This window comes from Nansenia antarctica (genome assembly GCF_963989245.1).
Source record: "Nansenia antarctica genome assembly, chromosome: 1".
In the NCBI taxonomy this organism is placed as follows: Eukaryota; Metazoa; Chordata; class Actinopteri; order Argentiniformes; family Microstomatidae; genus Nansenia; species Nansenia antarctica.
Genome location: NC_137674.1, coordinates 13,764,244 through 13,779,179, shown reverse-complemented (window position 1 = coordinate 13,779,179; position 14,936 = coordinate 13,764,244). Strand labels below are relative to the sequence as shown.

At 41.1% G+C, this 14,936-nt stretch overlaps 2 protein-coding genes across 2 annotated transcripts; one reads left to right on the top strand and one right to left on the bottom strand.

The window, feature by feature from the left end:
- Window positions 1-5,032: 5,032 nt before the first annotated feature.
- On the bottom strand, window positions 5,033-7,041 carry borcs7 (BLOC-1 related complex subunit 7; the record flags this gene model as incomplete). Its single annotated transcript, XM_080538547.1, has 5 exons — window positions 5,033-5,409; window positions 5,529-5,549; window positions 5,717-5,760; window positions 6,003-6,065; window positions 6,898-7,041. 5 exons carry the CDS (start codon window positions 7,039-7,041, stop codon window positions 5,358-5,360), a joined length of 324 nt encoding a protein of 107 aa, XP_080394673.1. The 3' UTR covers window positions 5,033-5,357.
- Window positions 7,042-8,062: 1,021 nt separating this feature from the next.
- Window positions 8,063-11,922, top strand: cyp17a1 (cytochrome P450, family 17, subfamily A, polypeptide 1; the record flags this gene model as incomplete). The annotated part of the gene is made up of 8 exons (XM_080531142.1): window positions 8,063-8,374; window positions 8,570-8,708; window positions 9,023-9,255; window positions 9,661-9,747; window positions 10,008-10,226; window positions 10,539-10,708; window positions 11,446-11,549; window positions 11,642-11,922. 8 exons carry the CDS (start codon window positions 8,063-8,065, stop codon window positions 11,920-11,922), a joined length of 1,545 nt encoding a protein of 514 aa, XP_080387268.1.
- Window positions 11,923-14,936: the final 3,014 nt, after the last annotated feature.

Sequence of the window (14,936 nt, the reverse complement as noted above, 5' to 3'; positions counted from 1 at the left end):
TCAGATCAGGGCAATAGTTTTAGTCTGACCATTTGTGTCACACCCTAACACGGTTACTGCCTCGGTCTTGTCTGCCTGAAACCTGGATTTGTGAGGTTTAATGTATATATGCAAGATCAGTCAATTTGTGTGTCTTTTATATAGCCTAATGTTTGGAAGGGAAACAATCCAGGTGATAGCAGGTACGCTGCTTATATTAATTACTGGGAGGGTGCTTAAAGGGATGTATCTAACTCTGTGGGATTGGAAGTGGTTGCCATTCGTCACATGTTGACTTAGTTCACCGTGCAGATGCAAAAATTCATAAAATGTTAGTTGTTTTGTCTCTCAAACATTATATTGCAGTTTCCTGCATTTCCTCAAATACTGGCTTTAACTACTGTAAGTATTCAGCTGCATGAATATCTGTCTCTAATTTATATGAAGAGGTTTGTTACAAATCTGACTCACCAGGGCCTTTTAATGTATAGAGACATTACTATCTCTAGGTTGGTTTAGGGTTAAAACATTTGTTATATATTTATGTATTATGCAGTATGAGCAGTCATGTTATAAGATATTACATCTTGCACTGCGAGATTCTGCAGTATGAGATCAGATTGGTATACAGACTTTTTAGAATATAATCTATATTTGTGTGTACGTATGTCTGAGTGTTTCTGCTTTGTTACGTTGCCTCAACCCATTTCCCCCAAATGGTTTATTTTTAACCTCCTAATGTGGGTGAAAGGTTTTGCCAACGTCAAATTTTGTTGTTTGCAAAGTTTATAGGGTTGATTTATAACATTTTGACTTGAGATGTTTTCACTGTTACTGGAATGAGTCTGACCTGCCTCTACTGTAAGTTAGAATTGACTGTTGACAGATATTTTTTAACACGAGGTCACATTTCTATGTGGTGGATTTACCTGCACAGTAATGAAAGCCATGCCATTCATTTAGAAAATATATTTTCCCACTTTTTAACTGTTACTATTCTGTTGTTGATATTTGTTTATTTTCAAGAACCGACTGTTGAATATTTTGAGATTGAAACAACAGCTTTTTTGAATTTTCTGAGAACTCTTCTTTCACCGCATAGTAACTGTTTGATGATGTAGAAATAATGCTTCACTATTCCATTACTTATGCATGGCACTGTACAAGAAACTGGTACTTGTAAAGCTCTACCAGAAACACACGGTTGTGAAAGATAAAGAAGTACTGTTCTCTATGCCACATCATCAGTTTGATACCTGGTATTTGTATTGATTATGTGTGCTTGTATGCATGTGTGTGTGAGAGAGAGAATCAGAAAAAACAGAAACAGCCAAAACCTTAGGCTTGCCAAAATCAACAGTTTGGATCAGCAAAAAAAAAAAAGTACTGGAGGCTATTCCACTAACGTTGATTAGTATATCGGTGATTAAAATAAATCAGGCGATCAGGCAACTCGGGATTGGAATTCAAGCCTCAGGTGATTCCTCGAACGAGGATCAGGCTTGTGTCATGAGTGTTCACAGAACACCGGCTTAGAAATCCTCGATATGGGCGCGTGCACGCAGACATAAAGAGCCCCGAACTGTCGAAATGAAGATACTCCACTCTGCAGGGGTCCTACTTTTGCGCAGCATTCCGACTTATTGATCTTTATGAAGACGGAAAAATAAGATGTAAAATAGTGCAATACTGCCGCAATTAACAAGGCGAGTCAAATGGTTTGGCAAGAAATTGCTGACCGATTAAATGCGTAGGTCATACTAGCCCCAGTTATTGTTATATGTTCATATTTTAATAAATGAATATTTACTACTGTGGTGATATGAGCAGCAGGCTACAAACCATCATATCGTCACGATGGAATAGTGGTATCGACCGCTGCCATAGTATTTATTCGTCATTTTAAGACGGTGGTTCAAATCCCTCTTCTGACACACTTTTTACTGCATTTCGTTGTCTGAATCTAATCTAAAATCTCATCTAAAAAAGTATGTAGGCTATAAAATGATGGTGCAGGCTAATTTACAAGAACTGACACGATTACAATGGTGTTTGAAGCCTTTCTGAGTAGTAAATTATGTTCTTCTAACTGGACCCTGGATTTGGCATAGATAATTTTTTCTTATGATTACTGATGGATAGATGATTCACTTAGACATATATATCTATTGTAAATCGATTTGCATGAAGGCTACGGTTAAATGTAAAAAAAAAAAAAAAAAACGTTCAATTAAATCAAGTCTCTAAACACGCAACCTTTGGAACTCTAGCTGGCTGCATTAACCACTGTGCCAGCCACACCACTGTGATAAAGGCAATGCAAGTTGATAGACATACCAATTTTTCATTATTATTATTTTTACACTTTTTTATTTATCGATCTATCTATCTATCACACTTTCAAAATATCAAGTTATCTATCGCACAATCAAACTATCTATCTATCGATCGATCACACTTTCAAAATATCAAATTATCTATCTATCACACAGTCAAATTATCTATCTATCTATCTATCTCATAAAAAGTGGGAACTAATATTTCCTAAAAGACACTTGAGGAACTGTCGTTCGGGATGTAGTTTCCGCCTGTGAGAGATTTTTTGACGCACGCATTACCTAAACCAGCCTGTAAGTGTGCTCGGGACCAGAATTACTCAGAAGGATTGCAACCAAGCAGCGAATTATTTGAGCCACATTGATGGAACCGACCGCAAGCTTATTTAAACCTGGATCAGAGTTAATCGCCTGGATCAGAGTTAATCTCGCTTAGTGGAACAGGCCCCTGGTGAACTCTGGTTGGCCAAGGAAGACTTCTACAGTGGATGACTGAAGGCAGACGTGAATGTGTCAGAGACTACCACTACTCACCAGCAGAACTACAGAAGTCCAGAAAAAGATATTGTAGACAGATAAGATGAGTATATCACCTCATCTGTGAAACATGATGGAGTTGTTATATGGTTTGGGCATGTATAGCTGCCACAAGAACCGGCTCATTTGTCTTAATTGTTAGATTGTCAAGTAAATCTTCTGTTTTAAATCCAATTGAACACCACCAGAGAAGATACCTAGTGAATACGAATTACTTTTTTTTTTACCATTACTTTTGGTGCCCTGAAATATGGGGACTGTATACAAAGTGTTGACATGCAAATACCATCAAATAAATGCTGAGAATCTATACTTTACCGCATAATGAATGTTTGATTTCAAATCCAAACTTTTGGACTATGAAGCCAAAAGAAGAAAAAATGATTCACTGTTATTTAGTCAGATTGTAGCTAGATTATAGAAGGACAGATAGATGTATAGATATGAGAGAAGGAGATATACACAATATATTTATTATTTATTGTCTAACGCTTTTGTTTACGTGTAAGTGTTGAAGCCACATTGATGGCTTTCCTTAAGAGGTTTTATTTTTTTCATTATATAAGACTCTCAGATGTTTTAAATTGGTTTTGTAAACAAGAGACTGCTGGAAAATGAATCTTAGTTACGATCAACTGTTATAATTGCACCTGCCTTTTTTGAAGGCCTTAAATATTTAGAGAAATTACATCTAAAAGTCTATACTGCTCTACTTCTAAGGATGGTTGCACTTCAGTGGTGTTATTACAATATTGTGCCAACAGAGGGCGCCAAACTATTCCAGAGAATAGGCACACATCAGGTGCTGTCCTGAGTACTTTTGTTTTTTTGTTAGATAGATGCAAACTTGGGTCCTTGGGAGGGCACAGCTCTGACATCACCCCCTTAAATGGGAGGGTTGCCCTCTCTTTGGATAGGGTTAAGACTTGGGTCATCCCAACGATTCCACTTAACATCTACCATTGATTGATGGTAAGGAAGTGTGTTGGGTTTGTCTCAGAGGATAGAGGAGCCAGAAGAAGAGTGTTTGTCCTTGCTTTACTTTCAGTTTCAATCAAGTCTAGTTTAATCCAAACAGTGTGTGCAGCATAGTGTAAAAATGCAGCATTTACATGATATGATCTTAGTTTCGAAATGTATTATGTGAATGGCCTATTATCACACAGGGGCTAGAGGGTGTGTCTGAAATATTAGTACTATTTTCAAGGCCAGAATCTTTCAGCACAACTGATGGCACTTGTCCTCAGTAATGTCAAAAACAGATCTCTTACCACTACTCCACCCATGTGAGCTCAGGAGAGACAGTGCTACAGCACAATCATTTCACCCATTACTGCCGACACAAATTGCCAATATGCCTTAATTTGAACTTGTGTACGTTTTGCACCTGCTGACAATAGACCAGAGCGTCAGGAGGATGCAGTTGGACGGAGGTTCATTTCTGCCCCTGCACATGCCCTGGCCATGTCTCCCAAGAGGCCTTGGAGGCTGATAAGATGGAATTTTTGCAAGGAAGAACATTCTTTCAAGCTCAAGGTTCCAAATCTTGGCTCCAACAGTCTACACGGAGAGCTAGTAGGGGGCTCATACCCAACCCACCTGCTTGTCAACTCCCCCGCCCTCACCACCACCACCACCACCACCCGACCATCAGACTGGGGTTGAATTTCTGAATTGGTTAAGATTTGGTTTAGGTTAGGGTCAGTTATGGGTTTTTGACCAAGTCAGGCTGTCAACGGGACGCTGGTCAGAAAGGTCATTTATGTCTTACTCTGGACACATACTCTGATGTAACATGTCGGATAGAATGCACGAGACACACAGCATTAGACCTGGCCCTTATGTGTGCAGAGTGGTGCCCAGGGTCGTCATCTAGGACAGGCAGCTGCTTGGCCTTCAAATACCGCTGATACCGTCACCCAGGAAACTTCTCATGTGCCCAACTTTAAATACTTCACATACTATACTATTTACATTAAAGTATATTAAGTAGTTAAAGTAGTTAATATACTATACATTACTTTTAAGGTGTGTATCTCAGATGGGTACAAAGAAAACAATGATTTGTTCGTCAGAAATATAAGTACGCATATTTATTTTTTTACAACTCACCTTAAAATAAAAACTGGTGAAAAAAGAAATTCGATCAATAAAAATCAGATCTTTCAGTGGACCGAAATGGCATGCTTTCTTATTGTGTGTAATTGTATGTGCTGTCTACATCGACTTACGACATACTAAACAGTATACAATAGATAGTATTGAGAACAGCATGCTTCTGTCAAAGCTCCCACAGAACTCTTCCCATCAGACCTGTACTGTGGATGAGTGAGCCAGGTTCAAGTCACCCAAGATTCAACATAGTCTCTGCTATGGTGTTCACTGTTCAGCGAAATAGACACTGATCTTCGGTCATAGATCAAAGTGTATGGGGGCTTCCTCCTACTCCAAGATACAGATGGTGCTCTCAGTCTTTCATTTTTGTATCTCAGTTCTTCTGTCCTTTCATTTCAGTAAGTGTCTCAGTTGATCCTGAAGGTTCTTGGAGTGTTCAACACTGTGATGACAGAGCACAGAGAGATATCGTTGAGCTATAATGTCAAACACTGTTTTGACTTGGTATTTAGACAGTGATGCAAAACCATTTCCATAAACAGAGTTTCTATTTTGACTTACTTCTTCTGGATGGCCTCTTGTCTGGATGATAAAATAAGAGACAGTGATAAGTATTTGTTTACGATTGAAGTCATTATTTATCATTCAAGCATTACATTTCCCACAAATGACACATGCAAACAGGATGTCCTAGTTCACAGGACACGTATATCTTGTGAAAATAAAATAAACACGATAAATAAACTCACTGATATTGTAAATGGGTGGTTATGATGGACATCTTCCTCAGACTCTGCAGAAACAAAAAATACAATGCTGTTGAATTCAGAATAAATTGGGTCGTCACAATACTGTGAGGTCTTGACTACTTGCTTTATGATGTTTACATGATCAGTGCCATCATCGGGCTGGGAAAACTGGACCTGGTGATCAGGATTTAAAACCCCATGGCAAAAACTCACTCATATATACTTATAAAGTTTTTTGTTTTTTTTAATGAGGAGTGTCATGTGACATGTGGACCTGGGAACTCACGTCCTCTGAGTGCAGTATGGCATCCTCCTGGATAACCATGTTTCTGGCCGCTTGACCGAGTAGCTGAAAAAGACATTGAGTGGTTCTTATTTGATTGAACTTGAATACGGATCCCAGTATCTGGGGAGTCTGACTCAAGCTTTCATCTTGCGTCTTGACTTACATAAGGTTCAGAGATAGGAAATGTTAGGATATTTATAGCATAGCATAGAGTACAGCACAGTGTTTTATTTGTATAGTATAGTTTAGTGGATAGTGTACATAGCCTTTATTTATGTAAACCAGCTCTTTTCCCTTCTTGTTTTTAGTATTATTATTTTTTTCCTAGCACCAGGGGAGCCCCCCCCTCATAAATGTCAATAAAGACCATTCATTCATTCATTCATTGACTTCATATCCGAAATATCCAAACGTGGCATTCCAAACATTCCACACGGGTTTTCCACCGTGGCTTCGCGTCATGACGTTTATACAGTTCATCTGTATATTTAGCAGCCTTTTGGACACTCATTTGCTTGCTAAATCAAATCAAATTATCCAGATGATTCAAAAAAATATATATATACACTTGCTGTGAAATGTTCCGTTTGCAGCCTCATACTATTTGAAGTGTAGTGTACTAACGTTTATTAGCTTGCTAGTACAGTTTAGCTAAGGTAACGTCATGTGTTCTAGCTAGCTAGCTAGCTCATACTTCTGCTGGCCAGACCAGATTATTATAGATATGATTAAAAAAGAGGCTTTGACTACTAGACCATGCTGCTAGATCCATCACGGTTATGGATCACACAGGATGGACGGAGTCGCGCTAAGACAACGGTGATGAGGCTAGAGTAGCTAGCTACCGAACATAATTATGTTATACTGACAGTCGATTTAAGGCAAATCTCTTTACCTCTTGGTTGCGGGATCCTTTTAGTACCTGCCGGGTCAGGGCGATCACATCCCCGCTGCAGGAGCCAACTTTATCAGACAACAAACCTTTGACAGACTGGCCAAACCTCGGCTGCGACTCTGAGGAAGTCATTGCAAGAGCCATCGTAATGTTGTGATACGGATAGGCCTGAGGGACAAACAAGTCCCGTTTTTCCGGATTAAAAAACAATGAAAAGCTCTCCCTGGCTCTCCCTGACCTGAAATGCAGTGTTGGGGAATAGTTCCACTACATGTAGCTCAACTATTAGTTTAACTGCATTTCACTGTATCTTGGTGGTAGTTAAACTAAATTCAAAACCTTAGTAGTGTTTTCAGTAGTTAACAACCGTTTTGCCACAGTGCAGTGAGCTACTATCGCTACTCATTGCCCCCCTACCATTGCCCCCCTACTATTATTCCAGCCCTTTAAATGTCCTTACTATTTATAGAGTCATTTCCCCAACACTGCTGTGAGGGTTCTGCCATTGTGCAGGATTGTGCAAAATTATTATGTATAACAGCGACAAAAATCGTTTTATTTTATTTTATTTTTCTGAAAGTTTTTTGTTGTTGTTTTTTTGTCATGGTCTTTGATGGTTTTTGGTGTATGTCCTATAATATTAGGCATACAGTAGGCCTACACGTTTTCTGGTTTCTAATGGTGTCTATTGGTAACATTGGTGTAAAACAAGCTCATATTTGGGGTTCTGATAGGGTAAGTAGGGTATAAGTTATATTCTTCAAGAATCAATGACTATATATCATTATTTAAAAGTAAAAAGATTATGTACCAGTTACAGATTGTCCATTTAAGGTCTATATTAGTAAATGGTAAAAACACTGATAGGCCAATACAAAGAACATTATAGGCCTAAAGCAAAAGGCTGAGCAAAACAGTATCTAGGCAAAGTTTAGCCTTTAGGCAAAACAGTATCTAGGCAAAATCTTGCCTTTAGGCTAAACAATATTTGGCAAATTGTTTGGTGCATCATAGTTAAACGAGCTTATCTTGTTTAAACTGGCATGAACTGTTAAAGATAGCGCTTAAAATATTTCGGGTCAAGGTGATGGCATTGAAGGAGCAGCATAAAACCCTCTGAGGTTCTGTGATGCATGGTCTCGGTAGGTCTCATTCACCCATAACTATGGCTTGGTACCTGTGCCTGTGTGTATTCTCTGCCGTCGGGCTGATCCTGCTGCTTTTGCAGGCGAAGCTCCGAAAGTCGCGGGCAGGCCCCGGGGGCCCACCTTGCCTGCCCGCGCTCCCACTCATTGGTAGCCTGTTGAGTCTGCGAAGTGAGCAGCCACATGTTCTCTTCCAGGAGCTGCAGCAGAAGTACGGACAGACGTTCTCCCTGATGCTGGGCTCACACAAGGTCATCATCGTCAACCACCATCGGCACGCCAGAGAGGTGCTGCTTAAAAGGGGGAAAATCTTTGCAGGGAGACCCCGTTCAGTGAGTGACTGCATGCATTTTCAATTATTCCATTGGATTTAGTTTTTGCTATTACAATGTCATATTATTCAATAACTATGAGATTTATTTGCTGAAAGGTGTTTTTGTCTCGAAGCCAAATGTGCCTGAAAAGCTATTTAGGTTTTATCCATTGCTTTCCTGTAACTTCTACAATACATTTTTGTTTTTATTAAGGTAACTACAGACATATTAACGAGGGATGGTAAAGATATTGCGTTTGGAGACTACAGTGCCACTTGGAGGTTTCACCGCAAAATTGTACATGGAGCCCTGTGCATGTTTGGAAAGGGCACTGCCTCCATTGAAAAAATGAGTGAGTATCAAACAATTCTGCTGTCATCATACATTTCATGCAATTCAGTATTGTATTTTATTGAGCTCTAATAGACTGAGTCTGTAGCTTCCAATGTCCACTGCCTTTGGTAACAACCTTTACCCATACCCTTCTTCCTCTCTGTCATTTGTCATTCTCTCTCCACCTCTTTTCATCTCTTACTTTCCCCATTCTTTTTCTCCTCTTCCCCCTCCTCTTTTCTCTCTTCATTCCAAATCCTTCCACATCCTTTTTTTACCTCTCCTTCCATCCCTGCCTCCCTCCATCTTACTCTCTCCTTTTTGGGTCTGCAGTCTGCCAGGAGGCCCTCTCTCTATGTCACACCCTGGGCGAGGTAGCAGAGAGTGTGCCAGTGGACCTGTCCCCTGAGCTGACGCGGGCTGTAACCAATGTGGTATGCTCGCTCTGCTTCAACTCCTCCTATCGCCATGACGACCCTGAGTTTGAGGCCATGCTGCAGTACAGCAAGGGCATCGTGGACACCGTCGCTAAGGACAGCCTGGTGGACATTTTCCCCTGGCTACAGGTACAGTCACCAAGGCAAACAGGAGACACATACACAGAAATAAATAAGCACAATAAATGGGTGCTTCGAAACGTATGTATTATAGCAGTTCTGTCGAGGGTTGCATTTCCTTACAAAGCATTATTGTCCTCTCCCCTCTGTCCTTGTCCAATCACTCCCCTCTGCCCTCGTTCAATCACTCTCTTTTGCCACTTTGTGGATCTTAGGCTAACTTAATCACTAAGCTTAACCTATTTTCTGACTGAAGGAAGGGAACACCTTTCTGACGTAAACTGCAGTCCTGGGTGCCGAAATGCAAACACTAGATCACATTTCTCTCAGGATTTCTCAGCATCTGTTCAAGTTCTTACATTTCTTCTCTTCTCTTTCTCTCTCTCTCTCTCTCTCTCTCTCTTTCTCCCTCAGGTCTTCCCCAATGCAGACCTCCGCCTTCTAAAGCAATGTGTGACCACCAGAGACTGCCTCCTTCAGAGGAAATATGAAGAACACAAGGTAGGTCTCCCTACATCTCAGTACAGTTGACAAAAGTGACTCTGCAATTACTTGCCGATGGCTCATTAGAACATACCATAGTTCAGGAAACAGTTTTCACTTTCTTTCATTGGTGAACCAGAATTCCGGCTTGCTCAAGGAAAATACCAGCTTAAACACCCCACTAGCACTATGTAAACCATCATCAATACCTGGGGCTTTGAGCTATAAGTCATGGTGTATGATTGATTAGTGACACAGCGCCTTATCTACCTCCAAAGGAGGACTACAGCGATCATGTGCAGAGAGACCTGCTGGACGCACTGCTGAGGGCCAAACGCAGCGCAGAGAATAACAACACGTCCGAGATCACCACAGAGACTGTGGGCCTCAGCGAAGACCACGTCCTCATGACCGTGGGCGATATCTTTGGAGCTGGTGTGGAAACCACAACAACAGTGCTAAAATGGGCCATAGCCTACCTCATTCATCATCCACAGGTGGTGACAATCTGCTTATCTGTTGTATGTATCCCATGACTGTCTGTGTGCATTTTTGACGCTTTTATGTAAAGCGACTTACAAGTACAGGCAGGTACATTACAAGCGACTTACAAGTACATTTGTCTAACGTAAGTGAATCATCTATACATCAGCCATCATAAGAAAAAGAAATGCTGCTAGCACTAGGTGCCATCGGCAGTCACAATGCTAGAAGAGTCTTAAAAAGAAAAAATACAGTAGAAGAACTCTACAAGAGGGGCAGTGGGGGTGAAGAGGGACAATGTTACAATGTGTACACTGTGTTATCAGGTGCAGAAGAGGATTCAGGAGGAGCTGGACAGTCAGGTAGGCAGAGACAGGACCCCCCAGCTCAGTGACAGGGGGAGTCTGCCTTACCTGGAGGCCACCATCAGGGAGGTGCTTCGTATCCGCCCTGTCGCACCGCTGTTCATCCCCCACGTGGCACTCACTGACTCTAGGTACTTAACATACACACTCACTGACTCTAGGTACTTAACATACACACTCACTGAGTCTAGGTACTTAACATACACATTCACTGACTCTAGGTACTTAACATACACACTCACTGACTCTAGGTACTTAACATACACACTCACTGACTCTAGGTACTTAACATACACACTCACTGAGTCTAGGTACTTAACATACACATTCACTGACTCTAGGTACTTAACATACACACTCACTGACTCTAGGTACTTAACATACACACTCACTGAGTCTAGGTACTTAACATACACACTCACTGACTCTAGGTACTTAACATACACATTCACTGACTCTAGGTACTTAACATACACACTCACTGACTCTAGGTACTTAACATACACACTCACTGAGTCTAGGTACTTAACATACACATTCACTGACTCTAGGTACTTAACATACACACTCACTGACTCTAGGTACTTAACATACACACTCACTGAGTCTAGGTACTTAACATACACACTCACTGAGTCTAGGTACTTAACATACACACTCACTGACTCTAGCTACTTAACATACACACTCACTGACTCTAGGTACTTAACAAACACACTCACTGACTCTAGCTACTTAACAAACACACACACACTGCCCTTCTCATTCACTCACTCTTAACATACATGGGACAATCACACAGGCAAATGCATGATCTTAATTTGAAAGAGTTTGCCAGTATTGGTGAGTTGTTTGATGTGTTTTGCAGTATTGGGGAGTTTAATGTGCAGAAAGGAACTCGTGTCATCATCAACCTGTGGTCCCTGCATCATGATGAGAAAGAGTGGAAGAACCCTGAGCTGTTTGACCCTGGTGAGACTAAGTGCACATAAACAGATAAGATACATGTCTCTCTCCATCCTGAATTTACTCTGTATTCAGTCTATCTCTGTGCAAATATGCAGGTCGGTTCCTAAACATGGAAGGGACGGGTCTGTGCACCCCCTCACCCAGCTTCCTCCCGTTCGGAGCAGGGGTGCGCGTGTGCCTGGGGGAGGCGCTGGCAAAAATGGAGCTCTTCCTCTTCCTCTCCTGGATCCTGCAGGCCTTCACGTTGACTGTACCCCCTGGCCAGCCACTGCCTAGCCTGGAGGGAAAATTTGGGGTTGTCCTCCAGCCAGAGAACTACAAGGTCAACGTCACACCCAGGATGGGCTGTGAGAGGACCCAACCCCAGCAGTGTTAGACTGGCCTGTCAGTCACACACATGCCTCCGCACCAATGCTGTAGATATCTGCTGCCCTGTGAAATATTTCCTGTTGTTTTTACTGTGTACAAATATAATTTACTATCCACAAACACCTCTTGATTTGTTTTTCTAAACCATGCCCTTACATGCCTAACCCTAATGAATACAAAAACTAATTAAAAAAACTAATTAAAAACGTTAGCAGTGACAAACATTTTCCAAAGCATTGCTTTGTGTAGGACAGGCACGTTGTTAGGACCTTGAAACATCGAGGGCTTAGCCCAGCTCACGTTTCGTTTCATTTCAAAGATGAATTGGGGTATGGCTAAATTATTGTAAGCTAATAATGTTGGTGGATATTTGTGATAGGTCATGATATATTCAGCTCTGTCACATCGCGGGTTTGAGCAGCATTTTGCAGCGGCCGGTCTCCAATTGGCCGACTTCTGGATGAAAAGCTAAATACTGTGTTAGAAGGTTGAATATAACTAGCTATCAAAACATTTAACAAATGACATGATACGATTTATTTTGGACACCTTATTTCATTTAATTTGAATGTACAACATTACATGTATGTAAAAATAATAATAATCTGGGTTTACTTCCAGTTTCTAGAAGCAGACAGGATGATTTTTGAAATGTCTAGTCAGGCTTTTTATTGATTGTTTAATCTGATGAAATGCCAACAAATCGAATTCCCCATCGAATTCAAAGCACCATAATCGATTCATTCTGATGTGACAAACACGTTTTACAAAATGCGCATTATTCAATTATTAATACGTCTCTATAGTAACACTTTGTTTACAGGTCCTTCTCGTGTCTGAAGTGTATGTGTGTAAAGTATTTCATAGGGTTAGGGTCGTTTTTTTTGTCAACCTTGGAAAATGACAGAAGATGGTAAGCGATTCTCTTCAATGGAAAAAGATGACAAATTGGTAAGATTCCTTGAGATGTAATGCAATTTCTTGGGATACTCCTTGAGATAACTCTACTCATTAACTTTGCACATAATGTCAATGTCATGTCAATTGTATGTACTGTATGTTACGGTACATGTGGGAAAGTTAGGATTAGGGTTAGGTACTTACTGTACTGTTAGGTCCTAACCCTAACCCTAACCCTACCTATATATATGTTTTATATTTATGTTTGTATATGTTTTAAGTGAGAACTTATGGATTGTCAAAACATAGGAAATTCTAAATGAGCAAAACCCCACATAACTTGCACACTACACTATGCACTAACCAGGTTTTCCAGCACACAGCTTTGACACCTGCTATAGTGCTGTATGTTGACACCTGCTATAGTGCTGTATGTTGACACCTGCTATAGTGCTGTATGTTGACACCTGCTATAGTGCTGTATGTTGACACCTGCTATAGTGCTGTATGTTAGCTTAAGTTGCTAGCAGGTTTAGCTTGAGTTGCAGGCAGGTTAGCTTAAAGGTGCAATCCGGAATCTCTTGCAACTCGAAAGGCTGCCCACCGCTTGAGTAGTGTAAAACCCATTTCACACATACGAGCCTTCCCAGTAGGCCTATAGTCCATGGAATTTCCCTGCTGCGGGGTATGTGTGAATGAGACTGACCAGGGAAATTCGCTCAGGCAATTATGTTTGCTTTAAAAATGCTTTACTGTCCCATTACTTACACAGAGCACTGTAGTTTACCACCTTACTAACTACAGAATGTCAACAAACTATGGGGCTATTACGCCAAATGATTATTCTCTTTACAGAAAACCATGGGAAGACTCTATCCATTTTCAGCCCACGATAACCGGAATGCATTGCAAGATACTATTAATCCATTTGATGATGTAAGCAGCATTCCCATTACAATAAATACAGCATCAAAAGATATGTCTTTGAATGATTATCAGTAAATGTTGTAAAGTAAATGTGGGGAACATGGCGCGTTTTGACCTGCAGGGGGAGCCACAGGACGGTTGGTGAAGGGGATGGAGGACCTAAATGGCATCAGCCGGTGCCAATTACGCCCCCATCCCCTTCGCCAACCGTCCTGTGGCTCCCCCTGCAGGTCGAAACGCGCCATGTTCCCCACAGTAAACGAAGTAAACTAAATGGAAACAACATTGTATCATGTCCTCCTTGATAGGGCTTAGGTCGCAAGAAATGCCTGGACGAGCGTAGGCAACATAACTCCCACTTCTGCATATGTCACCGTGGTAGTGTGAGCAGTATGGAGGAGAGGAGTGGAGACTTCTCCAGCTACCAGACAGACTACCAGGGCAGCCAGGACACGTTGAGCACCACCAGCAGGCGTTTTCCCAGGAACCATCTGGAGAGGTCCACTGCTGCTGCTGCAGCCCAGACAGGGGAGCGCTTTATGTGGTTTGGGAGACATGATTCTGATCGCACTGTGCCCCTTGAAGTTCTGGCAGCTACCAACTGCTCCACCTCCTCCCCCAAGCCCACCAGTGACTCTCACCATAGCAAACGTTAATAGCAACCTATCTAGGTAGTCTTAATACTCCAAATAAAAACATGAAGCCTTCAAATAATCTTGAGTAGGTTTCCTCATAGAACAGCACAACAGTTACTACTCTGAGTGAACATACAGTGCTGCTTGAAAGTATGTGAAACCCTTATGCAATTATAGATTTGTTTGTTTTTTACCATGAAATCTTTATTTAATCAGAACCTTAATCAGAACCTCTCAGAGTCTTTTTTTATCTGACATAACAGGTTTATATTGACCAATTCCATATGTTGGTTTAGCGGGAATCATGCGTGTAGTAGGGAAATTTAATTCTAAAGAAATTAGGGCCTTTTTAGGACCAAGCCGTAGCATTGCTGTGTTAGGTGTGTTCTGAATACGTCCCTTTTGGGTATAGTTCTTTTTTGGATAGTTCACTGTTTTCCAACGTATAGTCAGATGGTGTCTGTATCCAGTAGATACATTTGAAAGTGAGTATGAATGTTGGCACACTTACATACTTTTCAGCTGATATAGTACCAATGTAGCCTGGTCTTTTAGCCTG